General features: G+C 61.4%; 1 protein-coding gene across 1 annotated transcript; it reads left to right on the top strand.

The window, feature by feature from the left end:
* Positions 1 to 5022: 5022 nt before the first annotated feature.
* HS3ST6 (heparan sulfate-glucosamine 3-sulfotransferase 6) lies at positions 5023 to 11722 on the top strand. The gene is made up of 2 exons (XM_047713701.1): positions 5023 to 5435; positions 10385 to 11722. The coding sequence occupies exons 1-2, from the start codon at positions 5023 to 5025 to the stop codon at positions 10998 to 11000; spliced, it is 1029 nt and encodes a 342-aa protein (XP_047569657.1). The 3' UTR covers positions 11001 to 11722.
* The last annotated feature ends 729 nt before the right edge of the window (positions 11723 to 12451 follow it).

Raw genomic sequence — 12451 nt, 5'->3', positions numbered from 1 at the left:
GTTACCTGTAGACGGGCTCCCTCCCCTCCAAGCCCTCACCGCCCCACAAGGTCTGTCTCCAGGCATGATTTGTTCCTTGTAAAACCACAGAGATTACCCATGCGTCAGCCCCTGTCTTCATGTCTTATCATGTTTCATCTCCAGTGAGGACGTTTACAAGCTGCTCTTGGCTTCAAAGGGCTTGGCAGCTGCGTCTCGGGAGCAGGACTAGGCAGGAAGTACGGCCCTATGGGCTCTGTACCCCCATGGCAGGCTGCCTGCTACCCTGGGCTGCCCCCTTTGCCTCGGACTCCAGTGGCTTTTTGCTTCCTTAGTCTCCACACTGTGGAGTTTTGCTGGGTCCCCCATCTCAGAGCCAGAACCCCTGGTGTGTGTCTGGAGGTGTGGGGAGGGCAGGGAAGCTGGAGTCAGAGGGAGGAGAGCAAGGGCTGGGAGAGTGGGCAGAGTCACTGTTCTCTGAGGGGGGTGTCAAATTTCACGGTCCTCTAGCCAGACCGGGAAGCCTGAAGCTTAGGGCAGTGGGGGCTGCTGGGGAATGGGGGAGTTTGAGGCTTCTGCCCCAGGATGCTCTGCCCTGGCATCTGGGTTCTGGGTCTCCCTTGAGGGCCAAGCCCAATAAGACTGGCTGCATGCCTGTCTGTGTGTCTGGCCAGCTGTGGTGGTGGAGTGCTTCCCCTGGAAATGAGGGGCGGATGGAGTGTGGCCTTCTCTGGTGTCCTGTCCACTGCCCAGGCAGGAGTTGCTTCAGGGACTAGGTCACTGGTGGGTGGAGACCTGCACACTTGGGGCTTCCCACATTGGGGATGGGGGCTGGGAAGCCTGTGGACACCCCCCACCGTGCACAGCTGTGCACACATACACCCCACATGCACACGTGCTCCTGTGGCCTCGGCAGAGAGCGGAGTTCCTGAGCCTGCATCAGCTTCCTTGCTCCCAATGGAACGTGCCCACAGTCACTGTGTCATCCATGGGGACTCTCACCAGGGCAGACCAGAGCCCCAGTGCCCTGATGGGGCCACTTAGATGATACCCAGCCTTCCCCATGATGCTGAGCAGCTTCTGTGTCCCGAAGCCTGGCTTGGGGCTGTGATGCTGGAGGAGGTGGGGTGGGGTGGGGTGGGGGCAAAGAGAGTCCTGTTTCTATGAGACCCTTTAGATCGATTTTGAGCATAAAGGCTGTTGCCAGTGCTCGCCTCTTGCAGAATAGGGACTGCGTCCTGGAAGGATTGTTACATTGTTATAAAGGGAGCAGGGATAAGCAATTTGCAGGGCCCCATGGTGGGTCCCAGGGACCTGCATCCCCGCCCACTCCCGGAGAAACAGGGGACAGTGGCAAACAACCCTCTGTCTGTGCTGATGGCTCCAGGAAGACCTAAGGGAAAGCAGTGAGGGTGGCTGGAGAAGCCAGCTGGGGGCTCCCCCTGTGCAGGAGAAGGTTCTGGCCCCTTTCAGCAAACCCCATGGCCTTGGGCAGGCTCCCTGTGGGTGTGATGCCTCCGTGTGGCTACTTATCTCAGAGGGCCTCCTTCCTCCCCATTCCTGGCCAAGGGAACTTCTTCCTCGGTCCCTCCTGACACTGGGAATCTTGTCTACCTTGGTAAAGCCTTCTGTGCCCCACTGTCCCCAGGGGGAGCTGGTCACCAGGAAGCCAGGTCCCAGGAAAGTCTTTCCTCCTCAGTCTTGTCTCCCAGGAAGATGAATTATGAGTAGTGAGGTCTGCCAGGGCGAGAGCAGCTTCAGGGCACCCCTTCTTGTGCTGGGGTCCCTGTCACACGTCCACTGCCTCCTTATCATAAAGAGCTTGGGAGCTAGGCACCCAGAGAGATGGGGGGGGCAGTGTCGTCTTTGCTTTCTAAGGTAGGAAAGTGAGGTTGAGAGATACTTGATGCCTGCAAGTTCCCCTTCTGCGGGGGGGGGGGGGGGGTGCAGAGCTGGGCTTGACTCAGTCGCCAGCACAGAGATGTCCTTGCTGTCACCCTGCCCTGTGCTGCCCTCCCCACCCCACCCCCCACCCACCGCTCCCTACCAGAGTGAGGTGGGAGCAGTGGGCTCCGGGGCCGGGGGTGGGAAGTGGGTAGATATCGCTTAGGGGTCCCCCTCCAGGAAGAAACCGCATCCTCTGTGCTCAGGCAAATCCGGCATCTGAAGTGGAAACACCCCACACAAATCAAGGACAGCTGGGCCTGCCCTTGGCCGCAGCCCCCTCCTCCTGCCCCCCTCCTTGCAGGCTCCAGAAGCCCAGTGGGCTGCGGGAGTGGGTCTAGGGGGTAGGGGTGTGGTTGCCGGGAAGGGAGTCCCAGAAGCCCCGCATGTGTGAAATCTCCTGCAGCTGTGCCCAGAGGAGGGAGGACGGCGCAGGGTTAGTAATCACATTCCGGAGTGCGGCAGGGGCTTACACGCCCCACCCTGCTGCCCGTGGGACTCCCGCTGGGGGTGCCCACCCTGGGGAGGGGACTGGCTGCAACAGGGGTGGAGAGGAGCGTGGGAGGAGTGCACACATAGGTTTTTCAGCCGTCTGCACACGCGCACACGCACACACACACACACAGCCAGTCCACTAGTCATGCAACAAACGTTCGTGAGGCCGATTCCGAAATGCCCAAATTCAACCTTCCAAAAGATTCTTCCTGAAAGTCTAAACACAGAGTTGCCGTGTGACCCAACAATTCCCAGATACATGCCTGAGAGAAAGGAAACGTGTTCGCACGAAAACTTGTGTGTGAACGTTCCCAGCAGCGTGATTCCCAGTGACCGAAAGCCGGGAACAAACCGGTGTCCCTCAACAGACGATTGGATCACGGAAGGTGGTCCATCCGGGCAGCGGGACGTCCCTCAGCCATATGAAGGAGCAAGGCTCCGACACCTGCCACAACACACATGATCCTTGAAGACATGATGCCGACAGAAAGGAGCCAGTTGCAAAAGACCACGTGTTGTATGACTCCACTTCCAGGAACGTCCAGGACAGGCCAATCTGTAGGGACAGAGAGCAGGTGAGCGGTTGCGGGAGGCTTGGGGAGGGGAGAATGGGCAGCAATGGCTAACGCGGCTGGGACTTCTTTTCGGGGTGATGAGTGTGTTCTAAAATCTACTGAGGTGACGGTGGCACATTATGAATATACTGGAAACCACTGAATCCCACGAGCTAGCTGGCTCAGTGGCATGGTATGGACGTGACCTCTCAGAGAAGCTGCTACTCAGCGTCAGGTCGGAGGTCTCCATCTTACAGAGAAGGAACAGGAGGCTCAGGCCCTCTGCCCTCCACCCCTGCCCCATGCTCTCTGCTGCGGCTGTCCTCAGGCTGCTTGCCTGACCACCACCTCTTTCAGAAAGCCTTCCTTGACCTCTCCCTCCAGTCACATCCTTCCACCAGCTGGCTTTCTTCATGTGCCCACTGGGCACTAGTTTCTGTTAGGTGTGGGGGTACACTGGTGAGCATATGTCCCAAGGCTGCTACCCTGAGTGTCCCCAGATCTGCACCCACCCTTCACTCAACAGTTGGATGGTGTCTGGAGGGAGGGCAGCAGCTAGTAAACTGTCCTTGTCCTTGGCCTCATTCCCCTCCCCCCAGCAAATTAGTGTCCTGCTGTCCTTGATAAACTCCTTCTGGAAGGTCCTGAAGCAGGTGTCTGGGTGGCGGGAGGGCTGGGGGTGCTGAGGAAAAGGTACTCTCCGTGGGAGGAACAGCATGAGTGAAGAAGGATCAGCATGAGTGACGGCCGGGAGGTGGAAACCCACTGTGCCTGTGCTGGGCAGGGAGGCAGAGAGGACACCACCGTTTAATGCTGGATTCAGAGCCCTGAGAGATGCCTGCTGTGACGGTGGGTGCTGCAGGTGGAGTGGGACCTCACCCAGTAGAGCTCTAAGGAGAACCTGGCTGTTTGGAACAAATCCCCTTCTTTTTATTTATTTATTTATTTAATTTTTTTAAAAAAAGATTTTATTTATTTGTTAGAGAGAGAGAGAGCACGTGGGAGCACAGGCAGACAGAGTGTCAGGCAGAGGCAGAGGGAGAAGCAGGCTCCCTGCCGAGCAAGGAGCCCGATGTGGGACTCCATCCCAGGACCCTGAGCAGAAGGCAGCTGCTTAACCAACTGAGCCACCCAGGCATCCCAACAAATCCCCTTCTAAGCTAGACAAGAAGAAGAACTTCCTGTGACCCTGTGTGTATCAACCTGCACCCCAGACAGTGCTGTGCCAGCAATCCGCCCACAGGGATCCTGGCTGAGTCTTGCCCTGACAAGCAGGTGCACGCCTGGTGTCTGGGTCCTGGGCTGGGGCCCTCATCAATGGTCTTCACCCCATTGGTTCTGCAGAGCCCCCTTGGTCCAGGGCTGCTTCTGGGTGGGAGCCCCGGAAATGACTGTGGGTCAGGGAGGCCCCTGCCCCTTGGAGGTACCCCAGGTTTCTGGGACTCTAAAACGGTAATCCTACTTGGCGACCCTCTCCAGCCGCCAGGGCTGTGACCCTGACGAATAGCAAGCCGACTGTCAGCAAAGCGCTCCCTCTTCTCCCCTCCGACTTCCCTCGACTCCCGGGAACGCCTCTGCGCAGTAGGGCCCAGGTCCACGAGCCTCCGTGATCCACTGGCTCCGCCCGCGCACCTGCTGATCCCCCCCTGGTCCGGGAGGGGCCGGGATCCGTCTTCTAAGGCACTTCAGTCCTGTCACGGCCCTGAGACCCGACCCGTCGCCGCAGCATCCAGGCGCTTAACGGTGATGACCCTGGAGCCGAGCGGGCGGGAGCCCAGGGTCTCGGGGAGGGCGCGACTGCGTAGCCTCCGAGGCTCCAAATTGCGCCTGGGCCTCCACCGGCGCCGGCGAGTCCCAGGCAGAGCGGTGGTCCAGGGGGCGGGGCCACGGAGCTGGGCGGGGCCTCTAGGCCCCGCCCCCGTCCTCTCCCTGCTGGCCCGGTGTCGCCGGGCAAAGCAGAAGCCGGGCGCGGGGTGGCTGAGCGCAGCACCGGCCGGGATGCGCTTCCTCCTGCACTCCCCGTTCCAGGGCCTGAGCGTGGCACAACCCCATGGCAGGTAGCGGCGGCGTGGGCGGCGGGGTCGGAGGCGGCCAGGGCGCGGGGGCCGGGCAGGGGGCCGCTCCGCGGGTGCCGCGTGCGCCGCCGCTGCTCGCCGCGCTGGTGCTCGGCGCCTACTGCCTCTGCAGCCTCCCGGGCCGCGGCCCGCCGGCCACCCGCGCCTCCGTGCCGGCCCCCGCGCGCGCTGAGCAGCTCCGCGCCGTCGGCAGCCCCGGGGCGCCAGGCCTGTCGGTGGCCAGCGGCCTCGGACGCCGGCGCTTCCCGCAGGCGCTCATCGTGGGCGTGAAGAAGGGCGGCACGCGCGCCCTGCTGGAGTTCCTGCGGCTGCACCCCGACGTCCGCGCGCTCGGCTCTGAGCCCCACTTCTTCGACAGGTGCTACGAGCGCGGCCTCGCCTGGTACCGGTGAGCGCCCGCCTGTGCGCCCCCGTCGGCTTCGGTGCGCGCCCTGGCGAGTGCCGTGGAACGACAGCACCATGGCCCCCTGGGGTCTCACTGGAGACACGGTGGGGTGAGGTATCCAGGGATCCGGGCTGAGACCAGCCTGGTGGGGAGCCGAGGCTTGACCTGGGGGACGCGGTCCCCCTGCATTGGGTTCCACAGAAAGGAGGAGCGGTCACTGGCCGGGGTTTCCCAGAAACTTTGAAAAGTCCAGGGAAAACCGTGGTTCAGGGTTAATGAGGGTTCTCAGCAAAACTGGAGGGGGAGTTTCAATCCCGGAGGAGCAGTTTGAAGCTAGCGGGGCTTCAGCAGGGTTGGGAATGCTTCGTGCTCATCTGCCCTTCCCCGCAGGATTGCTCTGGGAAAGCATGTCTGACTTCTGGCCTGGTACCCCAAGACTTTTTCCTGTAGCCTCCTAGAAAATGTCTGCCCTCTCCCCCAGAGCCTCGGTTTTGGAAAGAGGACTTCTCGGTGGTTCTGGGGGTCTGGATAAATTCTGGGTTTTCTTTAGAAAGGGGGAAGAGGAGGGAATGGGGCCCCAGCCTCATGTCAAGGGCTCTGTAGTTGCCCTGCTGCTGTCTGGATGGTCTTGGGGTACCTTAGCAAAAGTGGGGGAGCACCCAATCCCAGCTGAAGCAGGGTGAGGCCCTGCCCTCTCTCTCCTTCAACTGTGCACAAGCCGGCCATGGTGCCCCGTCCCTTCCTGCGGGGAAATGAGGGCTTCCAGATGGAGAATGAGTCACCCCATTCCCCGTAGCTCTCGCCTCATCCTCACCGAGCTATGGGGCAGAGAGGACACAGCCAAGGTCACCTGGTGAATTAACGGGGAGTGAGGGGTGGCAGGATCCAGATTCTTGACTCCCTAGTACACCAGTGGCCTCTTCCCAGATTCTCCCCCTACCCAACCCACCCCCCAGCCAGTCCTGGGACACTCCTACTTGTTATCTTTGCCTTTTGCCTTAGAATCACTCATGGGTTTGCAGGGGGCCTCAGTGCGAGCAGGGATCCTGGGTCCTGAGCTCTGAAGGGTTGCTGCTGTTTGGGGTCCTAGGAAAGTCAGGTGGTAATGGGGAATCGAGTCCGTCCTTGGATCTAGCTGGCTGATCCCAGCATCCTCGATGCTCAGGGAGAGACAGCCACCCCACTCTGATAGTGCGGCCGCATTCAAAAGCCTCCCCAATTCCCTGGCTGCTGTGCAGGGGGAGAGGAAGAGGAGGAAGGAGGGAAAGAAGAAGAGGAGGAGCAAAGGGGCAGAGGACACTCTGTCACCTAGAGTGAACTTCAGAGCCCACCCTGGCCCCCATGAGCGTTGACTACAGGAGCTGCAGTTGGGTGCTGAGCTGGGCTAATGAGGGTCTGCTGCAGGTTCATCACAGAGGCTTCTCAGAGAGCCTGGGGTCCGCGGGCCCTGTCTGGCCCGCTCTGGGTACAGGCTCCGGTGCTGGGGAGGGTGAGGCACTTGAGAGGCAGGGGGTCCTGATTTTCAGCTCTGGGTAGGGGCTCTTCAGATCCTGGAGGGCCCGAGATGGGGGGGGGGGGGTTCCAGGAGCATGTCTAACTCTTGTAGAGAAGAGCCTTTCTCCTTTCTCTTTTTCTGAGCCACCTCCTCTGGGGGGAGGGGTGGATGCAGAGTGCAGAGGCTCAGGTCCCAGGGGCCTCCATTAGTCCAGAGCTGTCTCCCAGGGCTGGCGAGTACCCCCGCTTCACCTGCCAAAGCAGAGCCAGCGGGAGCCAGGCTCACTGAGCTTCTGGTGTGTGTGTGTACTGACATGTGGAGGTGCACTTGCTGTGCTCCTGGCTGCCGCGTGCCTCTGGACCTGTCTGTCCTTTCCACCAGCTGTGAGTGTGCAGTGAGCCTCCGAAAATGCCTACCCCTGCCTCAGTGTCCCCTAAAGCAAAGAGGTTGCCCCGCCCTGGCCATGGTCTGGCAGTGTTGTCCGCTCTCAGGACCCTGGGTTGGACCTCCGGAGAGTGCAGAGCCCTGTTCTGGTTGGAGAGTTGGGGCAGGGAGTAGAGGAGGAGCGGCCAGTGCCCGCCGTGGAGGGAGGCAGGTGGGGGAAACTTGGCTCCGGGGCGCCCAAGCAGATAATGCAGGAGCACTGAATTCGGGGTCTAAATCTGTGGGGGGAGGGATCTGGGCTTCTGTGGGACTTACCTCCCCCTGCTCACCTGGAGAGAGGCTCATGGGACTGGGGACTTGAGGTCCCCACTCCCCCAGCACCACAGAGTTCAACACAGAAGCCAGGACTGGTTTCTGCTGGGTCCCAGGCCAGGCTGGATGGGGCCCAGCAGAGGTGTAGGACGGAGCTAGCGAGCAGCCAGCAGGGCTGAGGAGGAGAGAGTCGCCCAGGGCTGGACTGAAGCCGCAAGAAAATGTAGACCAGATGAACTTGGGGCGGGGTGGGGGGGGGTGTCCATACAGCAGCTTGTCACATGTTTGCCGTGGGGGGGGTCAGTGTCTCGTTCCCTCTTTTCCTCCCTATTCTCTCTCATCTCCCCCAAATCCCCACCCCACCCTACCCCATTCCCCGGACCAGGCCTGCGGAGAGTCGTTGAACCCAAAGATCTCAGAGCTCAAAGCTGGTGTGTGGTGGGAGCAGGCCGGGAACATCATCCCCGCTCCTCCCCTCGGTGGGAGCCGAGGCACATCCACCAGTTTGCTCCTCTGACTTCCTCGGAGAGAGGCCGTGGTGGGTGGTGATGTCTTCCTTGTAGCCCCCCTCCCCCCCAGGCAGGAGTGAAGGGGAGGGGGATATTCAGAAGCCGAAGTGCCCAGTCTGCGAAGGAAAAGAGGGTGCACCCCTGAGGTCACTTGGTGCCTGGGGGATAGAAGGGATGGGAAGAGTGTGTCGAAGGTGGACGGGGTGTCCCTTGAGCAACAAGGCCTTTGTCGTCCCTGAGGCAGGCAATGAAGCCAGGCTTCTTCTTCTTCCTCTTCTTCTTTTTAAAAGATTTATTTATCTGGGCTGTGGCAGGGGCAGAAGCAGAGGGAGGGAGAGTCCCTGCTGAGCACAGAGCCCAGCACGGGGCTCAATCTCATGATCCCAAGGTCAAGACTTGAGCCGAAACCAAGAGTGGGTCACTGAACTGAATGGACCACCCGGCACCCCAGGGACGGTGACTTCCGATGTGGCCTGGCTCACTGTGTCTTTGTGGGTCTCAGCAGTGAGGTTCAGTGTGGGGAGACCTCCCTTCCCTCTTGTGGAAGCCCTGGGTTTCAGCCCTTGGTGTTGTCACCAGCCAAGCTCTCCCTGAACTTCGCCTTTTGGAGGGGGAGGACTGGGGACTACTCCCAACTGGACTCCCAGTGGTGGGAGGCAGGCTGAGAGGTGCAGGGGCTCTGGGAACAGAATCCGAGCGGACCGAGGGGCAGCGTCTGCAGCCCAGGGTTGTAGGCTCGTGTCTGCCCTCTCCTTCCAGCTTCCTCCGTGAGCCTCTGTGTGCCTGCCTATCAGATGGGGCAGTGAGTGGCATAGAGGGAGTCCCAGCTCAGTCGTTCATGAAGACGGGGAAAGCAGAGCTGTCCCCATCGCTTCTGTAGATCCGCTCTGCCTGGAGCCTAGTTTTGGGTCGGGGGAGCTCCCATAGCTAGCAGACCGTGCAGCCTACCTTGACCCCCCAGAGCCACTGCAGGGTGTCAGGGAGCCAGTGGCAGGGCCTGGACTCCCACGTACACATTCCCGTCCCACCACCAGCACCATCCAAGCTAAGCACCCTAACTCGTGGGTCTGTGCATCTGGGCATCCACCTGACCTGAGTTTTCTTGGGGGTCTGAGCAGAGGGAGGAGACTCAGGCTCAGCCTTCCAGGGTCTTGCGTCTGCAGAGGGGTTCCCTAGGCTGGACAGAAACCTGAACTCCACCCTGTGGGTCAGCTCCCTGGCTGGGGCCCATCCTGTGGGCTGTGGGCCGGGTAGAGGCAGCTCCCTCAGAGGATAGGAGGCGGGGCCAGCCCACAGAGACCTCCCCTCCCTAGCACAGGTCTCAACAGCCTCTGCCTCTGTTGACCTAGTTCCCGGCCCTCCCTCAGGGTTGTTTGCCCAGCTGGCCAGGCCACACCCGGCCCTGCCTCACCCTGTACTACCTGGTTTGCAGGTGTGGCCTCAGGACACTTCTCAGTGCACCTGCTTACCATCCCCCCCACCCAGCCCCGCTGCCTGCCCAGCCTTCGGAATGGACTGCCCCAGGTTTGGGGTGGTCAGTGGGCTGTCACCAATCACCTCCCCCAGAACCTTGGGATGGGGTCGGTGCTCCCCTCCCCGGACCAGAAATGCTGTAGCCTTGCCCTCTGGGGTGTAAGCCAGGTCTGGGAGGTCCAGGCAGCTGGGGACTTGGGATGGGTCCTCAGGACACCACGCTCACTGTTCTCCAGTGTGTGATGGCTCCATTCTGACCCGTTCTGATCCATTCTGATCCGGTCCAGGTCAGTGAGAATTAGCAGGGCTGTAATCAGAGGCCAGAGAGGCTGTGCCGGGGTGGGGGGCGCTGCCCTCTGTTGGGGACACTTGTCAGTAGGCAAGGCAGGTGGGGCTATGTGGGGCACAGGGTCAGGCCGCAGGCCTCGCGGGAAACCCAGCAGTGTTGGGTGTGGGTGCAGTCCAGCTTGGGGAGGGTCCCAGCAGAGGTGTGGGACCGAGCCAGCTAGCAACCAGCAGGGCTGAGGAGGAGAGAGAGTCACCCAGGGCTGTGCGGGGGACACCCAGCCCGAGTACAGGGGAGCCTATGCTCGGGCTGGGTGTCCCCATGGCCTATATCCCAGGCTTCCCACCCAAGTACCTAGGATGGGTGGGTTTGCTGGGGAAGGCTTGCCCGCCTTGGAGGTTTGGGATGTCTGTGGAGGAAGGGGAGGTTTGTCCTGGGTCTCCTGGGGGCCAGCACTCGCTCTCACCTACTTCTCCTCACCCCTGTTGCCCAGGAGCCTGATGCCGCGCACCCTGGAGGGGCAGATCACCATGGAGAAAACCCCCAGCTACTTCGTGACGCGGGAGGCTCCCGGCCGCATCCATGGCATGTCTCCGGACACGAAGCTGATCGTGGTGGTGCGGAACCCCGTGACTCGGGCCATCTCTGACTATGCCCAGACGCTCTCCAAGACCCCGGGCCTGCCCAGCTTCCGGGCCCTGGCCTTCCGCCACGGCCTGGGCCCGGTGGACACGGCCTGGAGTGCCGTACGCATCGGCCTGTACGCGCAGCACCTGGACAACTGGCTGCGTTTCTTCCCACTGTCCCGCTTCCTGTTCGTCAGCGGCGAGCGCCTGGTCAGCGACCCGGCCGGAGAGCTAGGCCGGGTGCAGGACTTCCTGGGCCTCAGACGGGTGGTCACGGACAAGCACTTTTACTTCAACGCCACCAAGGGCTTCCCCTGCCTCAAGAAGGCGCAGGGGAGCGGCCGCCCGCGCTGCCTGGGCAAATCCAAGGGCCGGCCCCACCCCCGGGTGCCGTCGGCGGTGGTCCAGCGGCTGCGGGACTTCTACCGGCCCTTCAACCGCAAGTTCTACCAGATGACTGGCCAGGACTTTGGCTGGGACTGAGCAGGACAGGCCAGCCCGTGTCCTGCCGGGGGACACTCAAGAACCCGTGTTCAGATGATGGGTAGAGAAAACTATTTAGGAAATACAGTTTGGATCTGTGTTCTTCCACACAAGCCTTGAAGGCTGCAAGGTGGGGGTTGGAGGGGGCCCTGTACAGGAAAGTGGTCATCACACCAGCTCTCCATGCAGGGCAGTGTTCCCGTGCCAGGCATGGTCCCAAACGCAGGTCTCACACATGACTTGGGGTGTGCAGTGAGCTTGGCCACATGTAACAGATGAGGCCCTGGGGCTCAGAGAGATTTAGGGCCTGCCCAGCTACACACAGCTTAGACCTATGGTTCTGGGGGCGGCCCTCGGGCTCTCTGGTCAGCCCTGGGATGCTGAGCTAGGTTGTCCCCATGTTCCGGATGAGGACACAGAGGCCCGAGGTGGCCCACTTGAGGCCTGGGGCAGGATTAATGTTGGATCTCTCCAATGACTACCCCTGTGACCTCAGCTGATTGCACATCTTAGTGCCCATTCCACGCTGCCTCCTGGAAATCTGGCGAAGTTGCCCAAGAGTGAGTGTAATGGGCAGTGGGGGGGTGGTTCTAACAGCGTCCAAGCGGTGGGGACAGTCTGGTACCGCCCACAACAGGCCACGCCCACAGCAGGCCACAACTACGTGGCTCTTACCACCCTCCAGACCCAGAGCTCTACAGGAAGTGACCATTTAATGGGTCCCACCCTCCCACCTCACCCCACCCCACCCCACCCTACCCCCCACCCCCGCCCTCAGGCCCTGGATGCCCTGGTTCTGTGTGTGACAGGCTCTCTCCCCTGGGGGATGGGCCCAGGTGCGTGCTCAGCTCCTGAGTTAGGCCCCACTGGGCTGGGCGGTGCTCTCCGGTGCCCTAGCCGCCCCTGCCCCATGGAGATCGAAGGCCCCAGCCACAGTGCTGCCTGCCAGGTGTTCACAGACTGCCCCGACGATGGCCTCCAGGGACGCTTAGGCCCAAACCTGACATGGCCAGGTTTTGGGACCAGGCTGCCTCCTCTGCACCCCGGGCCAGGGGTCCATATCAAATCCTTGGTCCTGATGTGGCCTGTCCATCCCCTGGCTACTCGCAGGAGCTGTGTGTCCTGGGCCCCAGAGTCGAAATGAGGGAGGATTTCCAGGGATGCAGGAGCCCCTCTTTCTGGCTTACTGCGAACCGGGGGCTGGGGTCAGCTGAGAAGAAGGAGCAACAGGACGTGGGGAGGGAGATGGGGCCTCTGCCCTCTGCAGCCTGGAGCCCTGCCCTTGTTTCTGCTGGTTCTGGGCCCAGAAGACACTCCTGTCTGGACTGTCCTGAGGGCCTAGCACTGTCTCTAGGCTCCACCACCAGGGTCAGGCCAGGGGCAGCACTGGGAGCTGCTCCCGGGAGACCTTGCTGGAAATGTAGTGGGCAGATGTGGACGTGATGTTCCTG

This window comes from Lutra lutra, chromosome 18, assembly GCF_902655055.1.
Source record: "Lutra lutra chromosome 18, mLutLut1.2, whole genome shotgun sequence".
Taxonomy (NCBI): Eukaryota; Metazoa; Chordata; class Mammalia; order Carnivora; family Mustelidae; genus Lutra; species Lutra lutra.
Note: the sequence above shows the minus strand (reverse complement) of the source record. Positions and strands in the feature narration are given on the sequence as shown.